We start from the raw sequence: 25,562 nt of genomic DNA on the forward strand, positions 1-25,562 counted from the left end.
TCACCATGGCTGCTGCAATTTGAATTGAATATACCTCGATGATTAAAGGTCTAACGATGACAGCGAGACGATCACCGATTGACGTGCACAATCTATCTGCTTCACCAATATCCTGAAAGGAAGGAAATTGGCCATCCTTACCTGGTCTGTCCTACATCTGTCTCTGGACTCATACAGCAATATGTTAGGACTCATAAGCTGCCCCGCTTCAAGGGAGAATTAGGGATGGGAAACGAATTTTTGTCCAGCCGGCCATTCCCATGTCACATGGAAGGCGTTAAAAAAAGATTGGTATGCAATTAATGACATTCGATTTCTGTTACATGTCACCATCAATTAGAGCAAGTGTTAGAACAAAGAACAAAAAAAGTACAGGAACAGGCACGTCGGCCATCCATGCCTGTGCCGACCATGCTGCCCGTCTCAGCTAAAACTTTCCACACTTCCTGGGTCCGTATCCCTCTATTCCCATTCTATTCATGTATTTGTCAAGATGCCCCTCAAGTGTCACTATCGTCCGTCTCCGGCAACGAGTTCCAGGCAGCCACTACCCTCTGTGTAAAAAAACGTGCCTGGAACATCTCCTCTAAACCTTGCCCCTCGCCCCTTAAACCTATGCCCCCTAGTAATTGACCCCTCTACCCTGCGCAAAGGCCTCTGACTATCCACTCTGTCTATGCCCCTCATAATTGTGTATACCTCTATCTGGTCGCCCCTCAACCTCCGTCGTTCCAGTGAGAACAAACCGAGTTTACTTAATCGCTCCTCATAGCTAATGCCCTCCATACCAGGCAACATCCTGGTAAATCACTTCTGCACCCTCTCTAAAGCCTCCGCATCCTTCTGGTAGTGTGGCGACCAGAATTGAACACGATACTCCAAGAGTGGCCTAACTAAGGTTCTATAAAGCTGCAACATGACCATAAGACCATAAGACAGAGGAGCGGAAGTAAGGTCATTCGGCCCATCGAGTCCACTCCACCATTTAATCATGGCTGATTTCAACTTCATTTACCCGCTCTCTCTCCATAGCCCTTAATTCCTCGAGAAATCAAGAATTTCTCAACTTCTGTCTTAAAGACACTCAACGTCCCGGCCTCCACCGCCCTCTGTGGCAATGGATTCCACAGACTCACCACTCTCTGGCTGAAGCAATTTCTCCTCACCTCTGTTCTAAAGTCACTCCCTTTTATTCTAAGGCTGTGCCCCCGGGTCGTATTCACCCCTGCTAATGGAAACAACATTCCTACGTCCACCCTATCTAAGCCATTCAGTATCTTGTAAGCTTCTATTAGATCTACCCTAAACCTCCTAAATTCCAATGAATATAATCCCAGGATCCTCAGACGGTCATCGTATGTTAGGCCTACCATTCCTGGGATCATCCGTGTGAATCTCCGCTGGACCTGCTCCAGTGCCAGTATGCCCTTCCTGAGTTGTTGGGCCCAAAATTGCTCATAGTATTCTAAATGGGGCCTAACTAATGCTTTATAAAGCTTCAGAAGTACATCGCTGCTTTTATATTCCAAGCCTCTTGAGATGAATGACAACTTTGCATTTGCTTTCTTAATTACGGACTCAGCTGCAAGTTTACCTTCAGAGAATCCTGGACGAGGACTCCCAAGTCACTTTGCACATCAGCATTATGAATTTTGACACCGTTTAGAAAATAGTCCATGCCTCCATTCTTTTTTCCAAAATGCAAGACTTCGCACTTGCCTACGTTGAATTTAATCAGCCATTTCTTGGACCACTCTCCTAAACTGTCTAAATCTTTCTGCAGCCTCCCCATCTCCTCCATACTACCTGCCCCTCCAACTATCTTTGTATCATCGGCAAACTTAGCCAGAATGCCCCCAGTCCCATCATCTAGATCGTTAATATATAAAGAGAACAGCTGTGGCCCCAAAACTGAACCCTGCGGGACACCACTAGTCACCGGTTGCCATTCCGAAAAAGAACCTTTTATCCCAACTCTCTGCCTTCTGCCTGACAGCAACTCTTCACACCATGTTAGTACCTCGCCTCGAATACCATGGGCCCTTATTTTACTCAGCAGTCTCCCGTGAGGCACCTTATCAAAGGCCTTTTGGAAGTCAAGATAGATAACATCCATTGGCTCTCCTTGGGCTAACCTATTTGTTATCTCAGCAAAGAACTCTAACAGGTTTGTCAGGCACGACCTCCCCTTACTAAATCCATGCTTAATTGTCCTAATCCGACCCTGCACTTCCAAGAATTTAGAAATCTCATCCTTAACAATGGATTCTAGAATCGTGCCAACAACCGAGGTTAGGCTAATTGGCCTATAACTTTCCATCTATTTCCTTGCTCCCTTTTTGAAAAGGGCGGTTGCAACAGCGATTTTCCAATCCTCTGGGGCTTTCCCTGACTCCAGTGACTTTTGAAAGATCATAACTAACGCCTCCACTACTTCTTCAGCTACCTCCTTTAGAACTCTAGGATGTAGCCCATCTGGGCCCGGGGATTTATCAATGTTTTGACCTCTTAGTTTCTCTAGAACTTTCTCCTTTGTGATGGCTACCATATTAAACTCTGTCCCCTGACTCTCCGGAATTGTTGGGATATTACTCATGTATTTTACTGTGAAGCCTGACTCAAAGTACTTATTTAGTTCCTCAGCTATGTCCTTGTCTCCCATCACAAAATTACCAGTGTCATTTTGGAGCGGCCCAATGTCAACTTTTGGCTCCCGTTTGTTTTTAATGTATTTAAAGAAACTTTTACTATCATTCCTAATGTTACTGGCTAGCCTACCTTCATATTTGATCCTCTCTTCCCTTATTTCTCTCTTTGTTAGTCTTTGTTTGTTTTTGTAGCCTTGCCAATCTTCTGACTTCCCACTACTCTTTGCCACATTATAGGCTTTTTGTTTTGCTTTGATGCATTCCATAACTTCCTTTGTCAGCCATGGCTGCCTAATCCCCCCTCTGATAACCTTTCTTTTCTTTGGGATGAACCTCTGTACTGTGTGCTCAATTACTCCCAGAAATTCCTGCCATTGCTGTTCTACTGTCTTTCCCACTAGGCTCTGCTCCCAGTCGATTTTCGTCAGTTCCTCCCTCATGCCCGTGTAGTTACCTTTATTCAACTGTAACACCTTCACATCTGATTCTACCTTCTTTCTTTCAAATTGGAGATTGAATTCTACCATATTATGATCATTGCCTCCTAAGTGCTCCCTTACTTTAAGATGTTTAATCTAGTCTGGCTCATTACATTACATTAAGTCCAGAATGGCCTGTTCCCTCGTGGGTTCCATCACAAGCTGTTCCAAAAAGCCCTCCTCTAAACATTCCATGAATTCCCTTTCCTTGGGTCCACTGGCAGCATTATTTACCCAGTGCGCCTGCATATTGAAGTCCCCCATGTCCACTGTGATCTTGCCTTTCTGACATGCACTTTCTATTTCGTGGTGCATTTTGAGACCCCTGTGCTGACCACTGTTAGGGGGCCTGTACATAACTCCCAGTATGTTTTTTTTGCCTTTGTGGTTCCTCAACTCTACCCACACAGACACCGCATCATCTGACCCTATGTCGTTTAGTGCTATTGATTTAATTTAATTCCTAATTAACGAGATAACACCCGCCCCATCTGCCCCCCTCTCTGACTTTTCGATAGTTGTGAATCCCTGGATGTTTATATGCCAGTCCTGAACCCCCTGCAACCATGTCCCTGTGATGCCTACCGCATCATAGCTGCCAGTCACAATCTGGGCCATAATCTCATCTACCTTGTTCCGTACACTGCGCGCATTTAAATATAGCACCTTTAATTCTCTACTGACCGTCCATTTTTTTTCTTAGTAAGACCATAAGACATAGGAGCGGACGTAAGGCCATTCGGCCAATCCAGTCCACTCCACGATTCAATCATGGCTGATTTCAACTCCATTTACCCGCTCTCTCTCCATAGCCCTTAATTCCTCGAGAAATCAAGATTTTATCAACTTCTGTCTTAAAGACACTCAACGTCCCGGCCTCCACCGCCTTCTTTGGCAATGAATTCCCCAGACCCACCTCTCGCTGGCTGAAGAAATTTCTCCTCATCTCTGTTCTAAAGTGACTCCCATTTATTCTCAGGCAGTGCCCCCGGGTCCTACTCTCCCCTGCTAATGGAAACAACTTCCCTACATCCACCCTTTCTAAGCCATTCATTATCTTAAGTGTGGTGGACCTTGGTTTACTGAGCCTTTCCATGTACTGCGTCATATTTTGTGGGATGGGGACTATCCCAACCTCTCCTGAGTTTTGTCTTTTCATGCTTTTCTATAGTCCTAAGCAGCTACGCTTCCCACTGATTACTTCACCTCTTGGTTCCCTGACTTTCCCTTCCCCCCCCCCCCCGCCCCCCCAATCTTTAGTTTAAAGTCCAATTGACCACCCTATTTACTCTTTTTGCCAGAACACTGGTGCCAGCTCGGTTCAGGTGGAGACTATCCTAACGTTATAGATCCCCCCCCCCCGTGCCCCGAACTGATGCCAGTGTCCCATGAAAAGGAACCCCTCTTTCCCACACAACTTTTTAAGCCACGTGTTAACTTCCCTTATTCTTGCCTCCCTATGCCAATTTGCACGTGGCTCGGGCAGTAATCCCGAGATTATGACCCTTGAGGACCGGTTTTTAAATTTGAATCCTAGCTCTTAATAATCTCTAAACAGGTCCTCTTTCCTCAACTTGCTATGTTTTTGGTACCGACATGAACCACAACAACTGGATCCTCCCCCTCCCTCTCCAGTATCCTTTCAAGGCGGTCAGAGATGCCCCGCACCATAGCACCGGGCAGGCAACATACCATGCTGGACTCTTTATCCTGCTCACAAAGGATACTATCTATCCCCCTGATAATAGAATCCCCTACAACTACAACTTGCCTATTTACTCCCTCCCATTGAATGGCCTGCTGAACCATGGTGCCTTGGTCAGCTGACTCATCCTTCCTGCAGCCCTGTTCGCCATCCACACAGAGAGCAAGTGCCTCATACCTGTTGGACAGAGTCAAGGACTGAGGATCCTGAGTTCCTGACTGCTGGTTCCCTTTACCTGCCTAACTTGCAGTCACACCCTTCTTCCCTGGCCAGTGGCAAGATTTAAACTACTTACTCTGACAGGTGTGACTGCCTCCTGAAACACAGTGTCCAGGTAAGTCTCCCTCTCCCGGATGTGCCTCAGTGTTTGAAGCTCAGACTCCAGCTCATCATCTCTGAGCCGGAGCTCTTCGAGCAGCCAACACTTACTGCAGCTGTAGTCGCTGCAGCTCGCAATGGGATCTGCCAGCTCCCACATCAAGCAGCTCAAGCACATCACCTGAGCAGCCATCACTAATTAATTAATTAGTTTAATTTAAGTGTCTGAGTTTAGCTGTGTTTTTTTAAATTATGGGCAGATTTGCTATCAACCATTCAGATCACAACTTCCCTCTGACGTCACTTTTGGGAAAAAACTGGAAAACAGGAAGTTACCGTTCGGTTTTTATACTCGCAGAGACTGCTCCTCCTCCGAACGGCTCCCGAAATTAGACCCGAAGAAAGAGAGAGAACAAAATAGTGGGGAAAAAGCACCTTCTCCCACTCTTCACCGAATTACCTCACTGCACCACATTACCACATTCTCACTCTGTCTGTGCCTCTCTCACTCAGGCTGTTGTCTCCTTGACCTGCGCAACGCCTACTAATATGCGCACTCTGTCTACCTTTTATACAGACTTTAGGATGACTCACACTAAAACTTCATCTTGGATAGTCAGAGGCTTTTCCCCAGGGTAGAGGGGTCAATTACTAGGGGGCATAGGTTTAAGGTGAGAGGGGCAAGGTTTAGAGTAGATGTACGAGGCAAGTTTTTTACGCAGAGGGTAGTGGGTGCCTGGAACTCACTACCGGAGGAGGTAGTGGAAGCAGGGACGATAGGGACATTTAAGGGGCATCTTGACAAATATATGAATAGGATAGGAATAGAAAGATACGGACCCAGGAAGTGTAGAAGATTGTAGTTTAGTCGGGCAGTATGGTCGGCACGGGCTTGGAGGGCCGAAGGGCCTGTTCCTGTGCTGTACATTTCTTTGTTCTTTGTTCAAAGAGAAAAAAACAATGTGTAACTTTGTGCCCCTTAACAGACCTCAGGTGACTGCCAGATATCTGCCTCACAGCAATTAGGGTGGGGGCAGCTTCAGCCAATCTACACTGAACTTCTAACTGAAAAACAGCAGAATTAGATGAACCACTTACCTTTCCTGGTTACCTCATTGCACCAAACTACCAATATTCTCAGTCTTTGAGTCTCACTCACTCAGGCTGTGTCTCCTTGACCGGCGCAATGACACACCAATTCTTATACTCAACGCCCCAGCGAATGAAGGCAAGCATGCCGTATGCCTTTTTGACTACCTTCTCCACCCGTGTTGCCCCTTCCAGTGACCTGTGGACCTGTGCACATAGATCTCTCTGACTTTCAATATTCTTGAGGCTCTACCATTCACTGTATATTCCCTACCTGAATTAGACCTTCCAAAATGCATTACCTCACATTTGTCCGGATTAAACTCCATCTGCCATCTCTCCGCCCACGCCTCCAAATTATGTAAATCCTGCTGTATCCTCTGACAGCCTTCACCGCTATCCGCAATTCCACCAACCCTTGTGCCGTCTGCAAACTTACTCATCAGACCAGTTGCATTTTCCTCCAAATCATTTATATATACTACGAACAGCAAAGCTCACAGTCCTGATCCCTGCGGAACACCACGAGCCACAACCCTCCAATTAGAGAAGCACCCTTCTATTACAACTCTCTGCCTTCTATGAGGTAGCCAGTTCTGTATCAACCTTGCCAGCTCACCCCTGATCCCGTGTGACTTCAGCTTTTGTTCCAGTCAACCATGAGGGACCTTGTCAGTCGCAGAATAAAGAATAGTTCTGCCCCAAAGCAACAAAACATGTATAATGAGAATAGAGACAGGCGTCTGGCAAAACCAAGCAGAATGAAAATGTAGGAATGAGTTCGAGTTCTGAAGCCTCTAAAGTGGACGTCACTCGGGCGCCATCTTAGCTCACACTGTTGTCTCACAGCGCCAGGCAGGCGGGTATAATTCCGACATTGGGTGACTGTTTCCAGTTTGCACTTGCAGGTTTCCTCCCACAGTCCAAAGATCTGCATCTTAGGTGGATTGTACAAACTAGAATTGCCCATTACTGCCCAAAGATGTGCAGATTATGTGCATGGGTCATATTATAGCTGTATAGAATCTTAGTTAGGCCACACTTGGAGTATAGTGTTCAATTCTGGTCGCCACACTACCAGAAGGATGTGGAAGCTTTAGAGAGGGTGCAGAAGATATTTACCAGAATGTTGCCTGGTATGGAGGAAATTAGCTTTGAGGAGAGGTTGAATAAACTCGGTTTGTTCTCACTGGAATGAAGGAGGTTGAGGGGAGACCTGATAGAGGTATACAAAATTATGAGGGGCATAGACAGAGTGGATAGTCAGAGGTTTTTCTCCAAATAGAGGGGTCAATTACTAGGGGGCATAGGTTTAAAGTGAGAGGGGCAAGGTTTAGAGTAGCTGTACGAGGCAAGTTTTTTACGCAGAGGGTAGTGGGTGCTTGGAACTCGCTACCGGAGGAGGTGGTGGAAGCAGGGACGATAGTGACATTTATTTGTGATTTATATTAATGATTTTGACGAAAATTTAGGAACCCGTGAGATTTGCTATTATGCACACTCCGTTCGGTACCTTGTCAAAGCCCTTGCAAAAGTCAATGTAGACAGGGTGTAGTGTTAAAGAGGTCAGTCCATAAGAGGGTCATTTAAGAGTCTGTTGACAGTGGCAAATAAGCTGTTATCGAGTCTGTTCACTGGCCAAATGATCAAGATCCAGTTGCAATCCAAGATATCCTTCTTCACTGTCAACTATGCCACCAATATTGTTGACATCTGCAAACTAACCAACCATGCTTCCTAAACTCTCATCAAAATCATTAATATAAATCACAAATAACAGTGGACACAACACTGATCCCTGAGACACACCACTGACCACAGGCCTCCAGTTTGAAAAACCAACCTCTACAACCACTCTTTGTCTTCTGTTGTCAAGCCAATTTTGTATCCAATTGGCTACATCACCCTGGAACCCGTGAGATTTGCATTTATGCACACTCCGTGCGGTACCTTGTCAAAGCCCTTGCAAAAGTCAATGTAGACAACCTCGACTGCAATGCATTCATCTACACTCTTGATTACCCCATCAAAAGAACTTAATCAAGTTCGGCAGGCATGATTTTCCACTCACAAAGCCATTCTGACCGTCCCTCATCAGTATATGTTTCTTTAAATGCCTGTAGATCCTGTCTCGCAGAATACCTTCAAACAACATATCCACCACAGACATTAGGCTCACCGGTCTGTAGTGCCCAGGTTTTTCCTTGCGGCCCTTCTTCAACAAAGGCTCACCATTTTCTCCCCTTCAATCTTCAGGAACCTCACCTGTCGCTTTCCAAGATTCAAAAATCTCTGCCAGAGGACCGGCAATTTTCTCCCTCTCCTCCCACAACTTCCTGGGTTTAATTTCATCAAATCCCTGGGATTTAAGGCACCATAATACTTCCACCATCCGCTTCTTTGTAATATGCACACTCCTCAACACATCACTATTTATTTCCTTAAGTTCTGTAACATCCATGCATTTCTCAACAGTCAGTACCGATGAGAAATATCAATTTAGGAACTCACCCATCTGTGGAACCGCACATAGATGACCTTGTAGATCCAAAAGACGTCCTGCTCTCTCCCTCCTTACTCGTTTGCCATGTATGTAGCTGTAGAAGCTCATTGGATTCTCCATTGTCGTTTCTGCCAAATCAATCTTATTTCCCTTTTCTGCCCTCCTGATTTCTCTCTTAACTCTACTCCCACATTGTCTGTACTCTTCAAGGGATCCAGCTGCCTGTGCATGTCATGTGCCTCGTTCTTCATTTTAACCAGGACCTCAATATCCCGAGTCGGCCGAGGTTCCCTCCGTCTTGACTTGCCCTTCAGGCTAAGACGAATGTGCTTCCCCTCAGCCTTGGTTCACAGTTGTGAAACCTTTGAATGTTCCACCAATTTAGAATTTTAACTTTTGGGCCAGACCTAATATTCTCCAGTGTCAAACGTTGTGCAGCTTAGGTGGATTGGCCTTGCTGAAATTGACCATTGGGGCCCAAAGGTAATAAAGCCATGCTGAATTTCACTCTTAGAGTCCAAAGCTGGGCAGGTTTGGTGGAATAAATGTTGGATGTGTGTTGAGGGATGTGCAGGTTAGGTGGATGGACAATGATAAATTGCCCTTTTGCGTTCAAAAATGTGGCGGCTTGGTGGATTCGCCATGATAAATCTGCACCTTCTTGTCCAAAGATGTACATGTTTGATGGATTGAACATGATAAATTGTCCTTTTGTGCCCCAAAATTTGCAGCTTAACGATGTTTTTCAGTGAAGTAAATATGCCTTCCTCACCTGCTCTAGCCCCTCGTGTGAGGCCAGACCTCCAGAAAGATGACTGACTGCTCTCCGCAGTGACCTTGCCCAATTAAAGCGGACTTGGGAATGGTCAATAAATGCTGGCGCAGCCAGTGACATCCACAGACCCATGAAGGAGCGAAGATAAATATCTGGCTTGTAATTTCTGCAGATCAGATACTCGGAATCCTGCGGTAATCAGCTCAATTACTGTGTCCTCTGCACCTGACCATCAGGAACAATGCACAATTCATGAACACTCTCCAGTTACCTGGATGAGTGCCGATCCAACAATACACAACACGCTTAACACCACCCAGGACCAAGCAGCATTGTTTCGTTTCCACATCCATCCAAATCCCTCCTCCACCGTCCCACAATAGCAGCCGTGTGTACCATCGACAAGATGCATTTCTGCGACTCGCCATGAGACATGAGACCATCAACATCTGGAGATTGGGAGATTGAGGCAGGAGTAAGAATTTTTTTTTTATTTCAGGGCCGCAGGTGCGGCTGGTGAATGCCACCCATCGCTGCTCCGGCAGAGTGGAGGTTTACTACAACGGAGAATGGGGGACGGTCTGCGATGACAGCTGGGACACACTGGACGCCAGAGTGGTCTGCAGGCAGCTTGGCTGTGGTGCAGCCCTGTCGGCGCCCGGCAGCGCAGCCTTCGGACAAGGCACCGGGAAGATCTGGATGGATGACACGGCCTGCGGGGGGACAGAGCACGCTCTCTGGACTTGCTCATTCTCAGGGTGGGGCATGGAAAACTGCGGCCACCAGGAAGATGCGGGCGTGATCTGCAACCCAGGTAATGTGATATCCGGCCATTCGAAAGGCGGACTTCGCAGTTGGGAGACTATCGTTTAGTTTTACAGCGCTCAGGTTTTAAAGGCAAGAGTTTAAATGTGGGATTCCGGTCAAAGTTAAGCGGTGGTGAAGACTCTGTTTATTGTCTGACTTTTATACCTTAACTCAAAGAGCGCGTGCGGGTCACAAGGATGTTTCCATGGACATTCTAATCACTGTAAATTCCTACTGACATTCTCATACCGATAGTACCAACAGAGAAATAGATACATTAGAAATTGTCACAAATATGTTTAGGATTCGTACGGCGTCTGCAGGAGAACATTGCTCATTTCAAGTTGACATGATCAAGTAATCAAGTAGCTATACCGGATATGGTACTCGGGACGGAAAAATGGCAAGCAGGGATTGTTCCATTGGGACCATATCTGGGTAATCCTCTGTGTCTCTGTTGTTGGAGACGCTTGAAAACGCATCAACAGATTTTCCCGGACATTCAAGAGTAGCAGGCGCGATATTCCACGACGGAATTTGAGTCAAGCAGCATAGTCACTGAATCATGGTGAGATACAGCATAAAATAGGCCCTTCGGTTCAAGTATTGGTTTGGTTTAGCACACTAGGCTAAATAGCTGGCGTTTAATGCAAAACAAGGCAGCAGCGCCGGTTCAATTCCCGTACCAGCCTCCTCGAACAGGCGCCGCAATGTGGCGACTAGGGGCTTTTAACAGTAACTTCATTGAAGCCTACTTGTGACAAGAAACGATTATTATTATTACCATCAAGCACCAACTTGTTCTAGTCCTATTTTGCAGCCTTACTCCGTAGCCTTGTATGCTATTGCATTGCAAGTTCCCGCCTCTACTAGTCCTTCAGGCAATGAGTTGCGAATTGGAACTAACCTCCCGTTTGCAAAATATTTCCTCAAATTCTCTGTAAATCTCCTGCCCCTTTCCTTAAATCGAGCCCCCTGCTTATTGAACCATACGTTCTCATGGGAAAGGTTGTTTCCCACCTACGGTCCGAGAACTTTTGTGCACCCCGATCAGGTCCCCTTCTCAGCCTCTTCTGCTCTCAGCAAAACAATCCTAGCTTCGCTTCATTCCCTTACAGCACCTCGAGAGAAAGAGTAGTCACCACATCCTCGTCTTAAATGGGCAACATTAATCCCCCTGTTTAAGATTTACCAATAGAGTGAACATCCTCTCGACATCCATGCTTTCTCTATCGCCTATATGTGTCCATTCAGTCAACTCTTGCTCATCTAAACATTCCAGCGGACACAATCCCATCCTGTCTAACGTTTGCCGATAAGTAAACCTGCTGTCAACTGTTTTGAATGTATTTGCATCTTTCCTGAATGATTGAGATCTTACGGATTGTTTCAAGGATTGTACACAACCCCCAAATATGTCCTCACCAGTGCCAGAAAGAATCGATAAATAACCTACCGCCCAACTACCCGTTTTCCCCTCGCCATAAATTATATCGTTGCGTTAGCTTTCTTAATTAATTTGTGTCCCTGCAGGACAAACATGTATGACACGATCACCCGCACACTCTGTGCACCTCAGAGCTCCCTTATCTCTCAAGATTTCGATAATAAGCTTCAACTTCTACTCTTCCCGCCACAATGGACAGGGTCGCATTTCCCGAGGGTATAACCCACATGCTAGATCTTTGTCCACTCACTGAAGGGATCTGCTTCTTTTTCCAGGCTCCTTGCGTCCTCTTCAGAACTTGCTTTCCCATAAATCTTTGTGCCATCTGGATATTGCTTCCATCGCTTCATCCAAGTCATTGATATAAATTGTACTCAGTTTCAGTCACAGGACTGATCCCACTGTTATGCCTCTCGTTACATTTTGACAACAAGAGAAATACCAATTTTTGTCCACTCTTTGGTCTAATCATTTAGTCATCCCCAAATGTTAGCTTCGAGAGCATGGAAAGTTATTCTTGGCAATATATTTACACACGGCACGTCAGCAAATGCCTTCTAGAAATCTAAGTACAGTGCATCCATCGGTGCTCCTTCGTCCACAGCATATATTAGTTCCTGAAATCGTCCCAACAACTAAGTTCACTGGATTTTCATTGGCACAAATCCATGTTAACTCAGCCAGATTACTTTTAGCTTATACAAGAGTTGTACATTAACAGATATAATTATAGATCAAATATTTTCCCTCCCACATATGACCGTGAGACATTTGGCCCATGGAGTCTGCCCGGCCATTGAATCATGGCTAATATGTTTCTGATTCCTTTTCTGCTGCCTCACCCCGGTATCGGTTGTTTCGTCTTATTATCAAAGAACCTATGTAACTCTTTCTTAGAAACACTCAGTGACATGGTCTCCACAGCGTTCTGCGGGAAGTATTTCCACAGATTTCCTTCCTGACAAAGGACACATTGGCATTGGAGGGAGTGCAGAGGAGATTCAGTAGGTTGATCCCAGAGTTGACGGGATTAGATTATGCGAAAGGTTGAGTAGACTGGGACTCTACTCGTTGGAGCTTAGAAGATTGCGGGGGGGGGGGGGGGGGGGGGGGGGGGGGGGGGGGGGGGGGGGGGGGGGGATCTTATTGAAACATATAAAATTATGACGGGAATAGATAGGATAGATGCGGGCAAGTTGTTTCCACTGGTCGTGGAAAGCAGAACTAGGGGACATAGCCTCAAAATAATGGGAAGTAGATTTAGGACCGAGTTTAGGAGGAACTTCTTCACCCAAAAGGTTGTGAATCTCTGGAATTCCTTGCCCAGTGAAGCAGTTTAGGTTCCTTCTTTAAACGATTTTAAGAAAAATATAGATACCTTTCTAAAGAATAAAGGGATTCGGGGATATGGTGTACGCGCCGGAGAGTGGAGCTGAGTCCACAAAGATCAGCCATGATCTCACTGAATGGCGGAGCAGGCACGAGGGGCCAGATGGCCTACCCCTGTTCCGAGTTCTTATTTTCTTAAGTAATTATGTTTAATAAGTTTGTCAGTGCTTAATTTGTTAAATTTAGTGTAGATTCCCAAACAGCCAATCAGGTCACACCTTTTCTGTGAAGTAACTTAACCCCCCCCCCCATCCCCCCCCCCCCCCCCCCCCACACACACACACACACAGTTTGAAAAGGTAATACAATGAAAAAATGGAGAAAATTCACTTACTTACCTTCCGAGGCTCTCAGGTGCTCTCTGGATCTCTCCCTGCCAATTAAAAGTTACAGGCCAGAAGAAAGAGAGAGAGAAGAAAACATTAGGGGAAAAGTACCTTCCCCCACTCTGCACCGAATTACCTCACTGCACCAAATTACCAAGTTCCAAATTCCCACTCTGGATATGTCTCACTCCGGCTGTGTCTCCTTGACATGCGAAAAGACACCGGCCAGGCATGTTCATTGAGTGATCAGAGAGATTGCGAAATCTATCCACATTAGCTCAGGGCGATGTTGGAGGGGAGGACAATTAGCAATAGTGACATGAACTCCAATCTTGTTAAGAGGAGCTTGTTTGACCTCAGTTCAAGAATGTTTTGAGCCCCAAAAAGGTGATCATGAAATAATCACCCCATATCTTTCAAATAAAAAAATCCGAAGCACTATTTATTTGGCAACTTACCCCGTTGCTGCTGTTTTATTCCAGGTCCAGCCCCTGATTGAAAGGCATTGCTCGTCATCTTAAATGACATAAAGCCTCATCGTGTATTTTGTGAAGATTTAGTTTGGCCCAAATCCACGTTGGCTTACTTGGTGCTCATGGAAGAATGTTACTTTAAAATACTTCATAATAGCTTCCAACATTTTCCCCACCACATAAGACCATCATGTATAAGAGTGGCTAATCTTTAAGAGTCTGCTCCGCCTTTCGATCCTGAGTGATATATTTCTCAGCCTCATAACCACTAGTTCCCAATATTAATGAATAACCTATCTATCGCTGTATTAAAGACACTCAGTGACTTGGCCTCCGTAGCCTTCTGCGGCAAAGATGTCCAGCGATTCACCACCCTCTGTCTGAAGAAATATCCTCCTCATCTTAGTTGTAAAGGAGTGTCCCTTCAGTATAAGGCTGTGTCCTCGTGTTCCTGTCTCTCCTATCAGTTGAAGCATCTTCTCCACGTTAGCTGATCCAGCTATCTCAATATTCTTTACGTGGCAATGATATAGCCCCTCAACCTCCTAAATTCGTGACCCAGAGACATAGAAAGCCTACGGGGCAGAAATATGTCGTTCGCCCCATTGAGTCTGCACCAGCCTAGGCCCACAGCTCCACCCTGTCCAGGTAACCCAATAACCCCACCTAACCTTTTGACACTTAGGGGCCAATCCACCTAACGTGCCCATCTTTGGACTGTGGGAAGCCCACGCAGAAAGGGGAGAACGTGCAAACTCCACACAGTCACCGGAGGCCGCAATTAATCCGGGTCCCTGACCAGCGATGGAGCAGTTCTAACCACTGTGCCACCGTGATGCCCTCAGCTTCTACTCACATGATAAGCTATTGATTCGCGATGTGCATCTTGTGAGCACATGTGTGTGCCACCGGGCCTGTAGTTTGGCGGTTTCAGTCTCCCTCCCGTACGAAAAGATTCACGTGGTATCTTAACGAAATTTGACAATTGATTTGCTCGCCTGAATAATACTTTGAAGAATGAGAGTTTTTATACGGTCGAACTGATTGTCTAACTATTACAATTGAGCATCGTGAATGGAGATTTACAGAGATGAATATTTCTGCAGTTGCTAATTGGCGTAACAATACAATGTCGTGTTCATTTCAGATGTATTGGAGCGACCCACCATCACTCAGGATCCTGATATTCTGGTACACGTGGCCGGAGGTTCTATCAGGTTCACCTGCACAACTCCGAATGATTACGTGGAGGGTCGATTCAAATTGATGAAAGACTCAAATGCCACTGCAGCAAAGGTGCTCAGTCCCAGCGAGATTGCTGTAACATTTGCTCTCAGCAATCTAAACGCTAATAGCGGAGGAAATTACAGCTGCCTCTATGAAAGGGATGTGTCCGGGGTCTGGATTTATTTCACAGCGAGCGAGGCTGTGCAAATCCGTGTGATATGTAAGTGGCCGTGTAGTTTGTACTTGCTGAGACTTTGGGAAGGTGTGATGAAGTTCGTGCATCTTGAAGATGAGCGAAATCAATGCAGGGCACAAGGAATGGATGGATTTCGGTGCACATACTGCCTCATTGCTTCAGGGCAGTGACCAAGCCAGCAGAGTGCAGTCCATCCTCGGTTAACCTTGCACGGAATGGCTTGACTCAGTCATTGTCGAGCACAGTTAATGGTGAAGCCTGTTGTAGTGTGTTTGGAGACATATGTCTGCCAGGGCCTGGTAAAAGCAGTAGATTTCCTTCCCTGAATTTGAGCCCATGCCTTTGGATTGGTGATTAGCACAACCCTGGTTAATACACTGGGAACCCAGGTTCGAATTTCACCATGGCTGCTGCAATTTGAATTGAATATACCTCAATGATTAAAGGTCTAACGATGACAGCGAGACGATTATCGATTGACGTGCACAATCTATCTGCTTCACCAATATCCTGAAAGGAAGGAAATTGGCCATACTTACCTGATCTGTCCTACATCTGTCTCTGGACTCATACAGCAATATGTTAGGACTCATAACCTGCCCCCCTTCAAGGGACAATTAGGATGGGAAATGAATTTTTGTCCAGCCGGCGATTCCCATGTCACATGGAAGGCGTTAAAAAAAGATTGGTATGCAATTAATGACATTCGATTTCTGTTACATGTCACCATCAATTAGAGCAAGTGTTAGAACAAAGAACAAAAAAAAGTACAGCACAGGAACAGGCACTTCGACCATACAAACCTGTGCAGACCATACTGCTCGTCTAAGCTAAAACCTTCCACACTTCCTGGGTCCGTATCCCTCTATTCCCATTCTATTCATGTATTTGTCAAGATGCCCCTCAAATGTCACTATCGTCCGTCTCCGGCAACGAGTTATAGGCACCCACTACCCTCTGTGCAAAAAAACCGTGCCTCGAACATCTCCTCTAAACCTTGCCCCTCGCCCCTTAAACCTATGCCCCCTAGCAATTGACCCCTCTACCCTGCGCAAAGGCCTCTGACTATCCACTCTGTCTATGACCCTCATAATTGTGTACACCTCTATCAGGTCGCCCCTCAGCCTCCGTCGTTCCAGTGAGAACAAACCGAATTGATTCAATCGCTGCCCATAGCTAATGCGCTCCATACCAGGCAACATCCTTGTAAATCTCTTCTGCACCCTCTCTAAAGCCTCCACATCCTTCTGGCAGTGTGGCGACCAGAATTGAACACGATACTCCAAGAGTGGCCTAACTAAGGTTCTATACAGCTGCAACATGACCATAAGACCATAAGACCATAAGACATAGGAGCGGAAGTAAGGCCATTCGGCCCATCGTGTCCACTCCACCATTTAATCATGGCTGATTTCAACTCCATTTACCCGCTCTCTCTCCATAGCCCTTAATTCCTCGAGAAATCAAGAATTTATCAACTTCTGTCTTAAAGACACTCAACGTCCCGGCCTCCACCGCCCTCTGTGGCAATGGATTCCACAGACTCACCACTCTCTGGCTGCAGAAATGTCTCCTCATCTCTGTTCTAAAGTGACTCCCTTTTATTCTCAGGCTGTGCCCCCGGGTCCTATTCTCCCCTGCTAATGGAAACAACTTCCCTACGTCCACCCTATCTAAGCCATTCATTATCTTGTAAGTTTCTATTAGATCTCCCCTAAACCTCCTAAACTCCAATGAATATAATCCCAGGATCCTCAGACGTTCATCGAATTTTAGGCCTAACATTCCTGGGATCATCCGTGTGAAACTCCGCTGGACCCGCTCCAGTGCCAGTATGTCCTTCCTGAGGTGTGGGGCCCAAAATTGCTCACAGTATTCTAAATGGGGCCTAACTAATGCTTTATAAAGCTTCAGAAGTACATCCCTGCTTTTATATTCCAAGCCTCTTGAGATGAATGACAACATTGCATTTGTTTTCTTAATTACGGACTCAGCCTGCAAGTTTACCTTTAAAGAATCCTGGACTAGGACACCCAAGTCCCTTTGCACATCAGAATTATGAATTGTGACACCGTTTAGAAAATAGTCCATGCCTCCATTTTTTTTTCCAAAATGCAAGACCTCGCACTTGCCCACGTTGAATTTCATCAGCCATTTCTTGGACCACTCTCCTAAACTGTCTAAATATTTCTGCAGCTTCTCCACATCCTCCATACTACCTGCCCCTCCACCTATCTTTGTATCATCGGCAAACTTAGCCAGAATGCCCCCAGTCCCATCATCTAGATCGTTAATATATAAAGAGAACAGCTGTGGCCCCAACACTGAACCCTGCGGGACACCACGAGTCACCGGTTGCCATTCCGAAAAATAACCTTTTATCCCAACTCTCTGCCTTCTGCCTGACAGCAAATCGTCAAACCATGTTAGTACCTTGCCTCGAATACCGTGGGCCCTTATTTTACTCAGCAGTCTCCCGTGAGGCACCTTATCAAAGGCCTTTTGGAAGTCAAGATAGATAACATCCATTGGCTCTCCTTGGGCTAACCTATTTGTTATCTCTGCAAAGAACTCTAACAGGTTAGTCAGGCACGACCTCCCCTTACTAAATCCATGCTTAATTGTCCTAATCCGACCTTGCACTTACAAGAATTTGGAAATCTCATCCTTAACAATGGATTGTAGAATCTTGCCAACAACCGAGGTTAGGCTAATTGGCCTTCTTTTCTTTTTCCTTGTTCCCTTCTTGAACAGGGCGGTTGCAACAGCGATTTTCCGATCCTCTGTGGCTTTCCCTGACTCCAGTGACTTTTGAACGATCATAACTAACGCCTCCACTATTTCTTCAGCTACCTCCTTTAGAACTCTAGGATGTAGCCCACCTGGGCCCGGGGATTTATCAATTTTTTGACCTCTTAGTTTCTCTATCATTTCTCCTTTGTGATGGCTACTATATTCGACTCTGCCCCCTGACTGTCCGGAATGGTTGGGATATTACTCATGTCTTTTACTGTGAAGACTGACTCAAAGTACATATTTAGTTCCTCAGCTATTTCCTTGTCTCCCATCACAAAATTATCAGTGTCATTTTGGAGCGGCCCAATGTCAACTTTTGCCTACCGTTTGTTTTTAATGTATTTAAAGAAACTTTTACTATCATTCCTAATGTTACTGGCTAGCCTACATTCATATTTGATCCTCTCTTTCCTTATTTCGCACTTTGTTAACCTTTGTTTGCTTTTGTTGCCTTGCCAATCTTCTGACTTCGCACTACTCTTTGCCACATTATAGGCTTTCTGTTTTGCTTTGATGCATTCCATAACTTCCTTTGTCAGCGATGGCTGCCTAATCCCCCCTCTGATAACCTTTCTTTTCTTTGGGATGAACCTCTTTGCTGTGTCCTCAATTACTCCCAGAAACTCCTGCCACTGCTGTTCTACTGCCTTTCCCACTAGGCTCTGCTCCCAGTCGATTTTCGTCAGTTCCTCCCTCATGCCCCTGTAGTTCCCTTTATTTAACTGGAACACCTTTACATCTGATTCTACCTTCTTTCTTTCAAATTGGAGATTGAATTCTACCATATTATGATCACTGCCTCCTAAGTGCTCCCTTACTTTAAGATCTTTAATCAAGTCTGGCTCATTATATTACATTAAGCCCAGAATGGCCTGTTCCCTCGTGGGCTCCATCACAAGCTGTTCCAAAAAGCCCTCCTATAAACATTCCTTGAATTCCCTTTCCTTGGGTCCATTGGCAGCATTATTTACCCATTCCACCTGCATATTGAAGTCCCCCATGACCACTGAGATCTTGCCTTTCTGACATGCACTTTCTATTTCGTGGTGCATTTTGAGCCCCCTGTCCTGACCACTGTTAGGAGGCCTGTACCACACTCACATTATGTTTTTTTTGCCTTAGTGGTTCCTCAACTCTCCCCACACAGACTCCACATCATCTGACCCTATGTCGTTTAGTGCTCTTGAATTAATTTAATTCCTAATTAACAAGGCAACACCCGCCCCCTCTGCCCACCTCTCTGTCTTTTCGATAGGTTGTGAATCCCTGGATGTTTAAATGCCAGTCCTGAACCCCCTGCAACCATGTCTCTGTGATGCCTCTCACATCATACCTGCCAGTCACAATCTGGGCCACAAGCTCATCTACCTTGTTCCGTACACTGCGCACATTTAAATATAGCACCTTTAATTCTCTACTGACCGTCCTTTTTTTTCTCTAAGCAAGACCATAAGACATAGGAGCGGAAGTAAGGCCATTCGGCCAATCCAGTCCACTCCACGATTCAATCATGGCTGATTTCAACTCCATTTACCCGCTCTCTCTCCATAGCCCTTAATTCCTCGAGAAATCAAGACTTTATCAACTTCTGTCTTAAAGACACTCAACGTCACGGCCTCCACCGCACTCTGTGGCAATGAATTCCACAGACCCACCACTCGCTGGCTGAAGAAATGTCTCCTCATCTCTGTTCTAAAGTGACTCATTTTATTCTAAGGCTGTGCCCCCGGGTCCTACTCTCCCCTGCTAATGGAAACAACTTCCCTACATTCACCCTTTCTCAGCCATTCATTATCTTAAGTGTTGTGGACCTTGGTTTACTGAGCCTTTCCATATACTGTGTCATATTTTGTGGGATGGGGACTATCCCAACCTCTCCTGAGTTTTGTCTTTTCTTGCTTTTCTGTATTCCTAAGCAGCTACGCATCCCAATGATTACTTCACCTCTTGGTTCCCTGACTTTCCCTCCCCCCGCCCCCGAATCTTTAGTTTAATGTCCTATTGACCACCCTATTTACTCTTTTTGCCAGAACACTGGTGCCAGCTCGGTTCAGGTGGAGACCATCCCAACGGTGTAGATCCCCCCCCCCCCCCCCCCCGCCCCCGTGCCGAAAACTGATGCCAGTGTCCCATGAAAAGGACACTCTTTCCCACACAAATCTTTCAGCCACGTGTTAACTTCCCTTATTCTTGCCTCCCTATGCCAATTTGCACATGGCTCGGTAGTAATCCGGAGATTATGACCCTTGAGGACCGGTTTTCAAATTTGAATCCTAGCTCTTAATAATCTCTCAACAGGTCCTCTTTCCTAGACTTGCCTATGTTGTTGGTACCGACATGGACCACAACAACTGGATCCTCCCCCTCCCTCTCCAGTATCCTTTAAGCCGGTCAGGGATGCCCCGCACCCTAGCACCGGGCAGGCAACAGACCATGCGGGACTCTTTATCCTGCTCACAAAGGATACTATATATCCCCCTGATAATAGGATCCCCTACAACTACAACTTGCCTATGTACTCCTTCCCATTGAATGGCCTGCTGAACCATGGTGCCTTGGTCAGCTGACTCATTCTTCCTGCATCCCTGTTCGCCATCCGCACAGAGAGCAAGTGCCTCAAACATGTTGGACAGAGTCAAGGGCTGAGGCTCCTGAGTTCCTGACTGCTGGTTCCCTTTATCTGCCTGACTTGCAGTCACACCCTGCTTCCCTGGCCAGTGGCAGGTTTTATACTACTTATTCTGACCGGTGTGACTGCCTCCTGAAACACAGTGTCCAGGTAAGTCTCCCCCTCCCGGATGTGCCTCAGTGTTTGAAGCTCAGACTCCAGCTCATCATCTCTGTGTCGGAGCAGCCAACACTTACTGCAGCTGTGGTCGCTGCAGCTCGCAATGGGATCTGCCAGCTCCCACATCAAGCAGCTCAAGCACATCACCTGACCAGCCATCACTAATTAATTAATTAGTTTAATTTAAGTTTCTGAGTTTAGCTGTGTATTTTTAAATTATGGGCAGATTTGCTATCAACCAATCAGATCACAGCTTCCCTCTGACGTCACTTTCGGAAAAAAACTGGAAAACAGGAAGTTACCGTTAGGTTCTTATACTCGCAGAGACTGCTCCTCCTCCGAACGGCTCCCGAAATTAGGCCCGAAGAAAGAGAGAGAACAAAACAGTGGGGAAAAAGCACCTTCTCCCACTCTTCACCGAATTACCTCACTGCACCAAATTACCAAATTCTCACTCGGTCTGTGTCTCTCTCACTCAGGCTGTGTCTCCTTGACCTGCGCAACGCTTACTAATGTGAGCTTTCTGTCTGTCTTTTATACAGGCTTTAGGATGACTCACACTAAAACTTCAAAGAGAAGAAAACAATGTGTACCTTTGTGCCCCTTAACAGGTCTGAGGTGACTGCCAGATATCTCCCTCTCAGCAATTAGGGTGGGGGCAGCTTCAGCCAATCAGACACTGATCGACACTGCACTTTTAACTGAAAAACAGCAGAATTAGATGAACCACTTACCTTTCCTGGTTACCTCACTGCACCAAACTACCAAATTCTCACTCTCTCTGTCTCACTCACTCAGGCTGTCTCCTTGACCTGCGCAATGACTTACCAATTCTTATAATCAACGCCCCAGCGAATGAAGGCAAGCATGCCGTATGCCTTTCTGACTACCTTCTCCACCCGTGTTGCCCCTTCCAGTGACCTGTGGACCTGTGCACCTAAATCTCTCTGACTTTCAATACTCTTGAGGTTCTACCATTCATTGTATATTCCCTACCTGAATTAGATCTTCCAAAATACATTACCTCACATTTGTCCGGATTAAACTCCATCTGCAATCTCTCCGCCCAAGCCTCCAAATTATCTAAATCCTGCTGTATCCTCTGACAGTCCGCACCGCTATCCGCAATTCCCCCAACCGTTGTGCCGTCTGCAAACTTACTCATCAGACCAGTTGCATTTTCCTCCAAATCATTTATATATACTACGAACAGCAAAGCTCACAGTCCTGATCCCTGCGGAACACCACGAGCCACAGCACTCCAATTAGAGAAGCACCCTTCTATTACAACTCTCTGCCTTCTATGAGGTAGCCAGTTCTGTATCAACCATGCCAGCTCACCCCTGATCCCGTGTGACTTCAGCTTTTGTACCAGTCTACCATGAGGGACCTTGTCAGTCGCAGAATAAAGAATATTTCTGCCACAAAGCAACAAAACATGTATAATGAGAATAGAGACAGGCGTCTGGCAAAACCAAGCAGAATGAAAATGTAGGAATGAGTTCGAGTTCTGAAGCCTCTGAAGGGGACGTCAGTCGGTCGCCCTTTTAGCTCACACTGTTGTCTCATAGCGCCAGGCACGCGGGTACAATTGAGACATTGGGTGACTGTTTCCAGTTTGCACTTGCAGGTTTCCTCCCACAGTCCAAAGATATGCATCTTAGGTGGATTGTACAAACTAAAATTGCCCATTACTGCCCAAAGATGTGCAGATTATGTGCATGGGTCACATTATAGCTGTATAGAATCTTAGTTAGGCCACACTTGGAGTCTAGTGTTCAATTCTGGTCGCCACACTACCAGAAGAATGTGGAAGCTTTAGAGAGGGTGCAGAAGATATTTGCCAGAATGTTGCCTGGTATGGAGGGCATTAGCTATGAGGAGATGTTGAATAAACTCGGTTTGTTCTCACTGGAACGAAGGAGGTTGAGGGGAGACCTGATGGAGGTCTACAAAATTATGATGGTCATAGACAGAGTGGATAGTCAGAGGCTTTTCCCCAGGGTAGAGGGGTCAATTACTAGGAGGCATATGTTTAAGGTGAGAGGGGCAAGGTTTAGAGTAGATGTACGAGGCAAGTTTTTTACGCAGAGGGTAGTGGGTGCCTGGAACTCGGTACCGGAGGAGGTGGTGGAAGCAGGGACGATAGTGACATTTAAGGGGCATCTTGACAAATACATGAATAGGATGGGAATAGAGGGATACGGACCCAGGAAGTGTAGAAGATTGTAGTTTAGTCGGGCAGCATGGTCGGCACGGGCTTGGAGGGCCGAAGGGCCTGTTCCTGTGCTGTACATTTCTTGGTTCTTTGTTGTTCTTTGTTATAATTGCGGATCAGTGTCCAAAGATGTCCAGTCAATGCCGAAAGTCCATGGAAACCTGTCCCTTAGTGTCCGTAGGTTACGTTGACTTACGTGGACTGGACGTAGGAGTGGGCCTATTCTTTCGGAGGTACGGTGCAATCGCCCAGCGCTGGATGGCCTCCTTCTGCATAGTAAGGAAGCTATACGTTATGAACAATGCGAAACAAATATCATGTGTTGGGGAAGCGAAGTATTATGCATGGAGAATGCGCTCTGTTTGGTGCATAATACAATCAGAGAGTCATTTAGGTTTACAGCAGGCAAACATGCCCTTCGGCCCAACTTGTCCATGCCACTCATGTTTTACCACTAAGCTAATCCGAATTGCCCACATTAGACCAATATCGCTCGATATCCATCTTGCCCATGTAACTGTCTAAATGCTATTAAAAAGATAAAATTGTGCCCGCCTCTACTACTGCCTCTGGCAGCTCATACCAGATGCTCACCACCCTCTGTGTGAAACAATTGCTCCTGGGGACCCATTTGTTTCTCTTCAATCCCAACTTAAACCAATGCCCTCTAGTTTAAGATGCCCCTCCCTTCAGGGAAATATGCTGTCTTTCTGCCTTATCTATGCCCCTCATTATTTTATAGACCTCTGTAAGATCACCCCTAAGCCTCCTACGCTCCAAGGAAAAAAGCTCCAGTCTATCCAGCCTCTAATTATAACTCACAACATCAATTCTCTTTTGCATCCGAGTAAATATTTCCAGCACTATTCCTAGTTTTATAATATCATTTCTATAAGACAGGGACCAGAACTGTACACAGTATTCCAAGTGTGGCAATGTCTTGTGCAAATTCAGCAACATTTCTCAACCTCCGTATTCAGACGAATGAAACCAAGCATGCCGAATGTCTTCTTCGCCACCCTGTCCAACTATGACCTCACATGAAGGCACTATGAATCTGAACTCCTCGACCTCTTTGTTCTAGAACTCTCCCCAACTCCCTACCCTAAACTGAGTAGGTCCTCCTCCTCTTCGATCGGCCAGAATGCATCACCTTACATTGATCAAAATCAAACTTCATCTGCCGTTCATCGGCACACTGGATTGGATTGGATTTGTTTATTATCATGTGCACAGAGGTACACTGAAAAGTATTTTTCTGCGAGCAGCTGAACAGATCATTAAATGCATGGGAAGAAGAGGGAATAAAAGAAACTACATAAGAGGGCAACACAACATATACAATGTAACTACATAAGCACTGGCATCGGATGAACAATACAGGGTGTAGTGTTAAAGAGGTCAGTCGATAAGAGGGTCATTTAAGAGTCTGGTGACAGTGGGAAAGAAGCTGTTTTCGAGTCGGTTCACTGGCCAAATGATCAAGATCCAGTTGCAATCAAAGATATCCTTCTTCACTGTCAACTATGCCACCAATATTGTTGACATCTGCAAACTTACCAACCATGCTTCCTAAATTCTCATCAAAATCATTAATATAAATCACAAATAACAGTGGACACAACACTGATCCCTGAGACACACCACTGACCACAGACCTCCAGTTTGAAAAACCAACCTCTACAACCACTCTTTGTCTTCTGTTGTCAAGCCAATTTTGTATCCAATTGGCTACATCACCCTAGAACCCGTGAGATTTGCATTTATGCACACTCCGTGCGGTACCTTGCCAAAGCCCTTGCTAAAGTCAATGTAGACAACCTCGACTACACTGCATTCATCTACACACTTGATTACCCCATCAAAAGTTCGGCAGGCATGATTTTCCACTCACAAAGCCATTCTGACTGTCCCGCATCAGTATTTGTTTCTGTAAATGCCTGTAGATCCTGTCTCGCAGAATACCTTCAAACAACATATCCACCACAGGCGTTAGGCTCACCGGTCTGTAGTGCCCAGGTTTTTCCTTGCGGCCCTTCTTCAACAAAGGCTCACCATTTTCTCCCCTTCAATCTTCAGGAACCTCACCTGTGGCTGTCGAAGATTCAAATATCTCTGCCAGGGGACCGGCAATTTTCTCCCTCGCCTCCCACAACTTCCTGGGTTTAATTGCTTCAACTCCCTCGGATTTCAGGCACCTTAATACTTCCACCATCCGCTTCTCTGTAATATGCACACTCCTCAACACATCACTATTTATTTCCCTAAGTTTTGTAACATCCATGCATTTCTCAACAGTTAGCACCGATGAGAAATATAAATTTAGGAACTCACCCGTCTGTGGAACCGCACATAGATGGCCTTGTAGATCCAAAAGA

General features: G+C 45.8%; 1 protein-coding gene across 1 annotated transcript in view; it reads left to right on the plus strand.

Moving 5' to 3' along the window:
* LOC140404600 (scavenger receptor cysteine-rich domain-containing protein DMBT1-like) overlaps positions 1 to 25,562 on the plus strand; it is a 243,460-nt gene that overhangs the window by 196,920 nt on the left and 20,978 nt on the right. The window contains exons 17-18 of the mRNA XM_072493200.1: positions 10,017 to 10,331; positions 15,107 to 15,406. Of these exons, the coding sequence (XP_072349301.1) occupies positions 10,017 to 10,331; positions 15,107 to 15,406 (615 nt within the window). The remainder of the gene's footprint in view (positions 1 to 10,016; positions 10,332 to 15,106; positions 15,407 to 25,562) is intronic.

This window comes from Scyliorhinus torazame, chromosome 31, assembly GCF_047496885.1.
Source record: "Scyliorhinus torazame isolate Kashiwa2021f chromosome 31, sScyTor2.1, whole genome shotgun sequence".
NCBI lineage: Eukaryota > Metazoa > Chordata > Chondrichthyes > Carcharhiniformes > Scyliorhinidae > Scyliorhinus > Scyliorhinus torazame.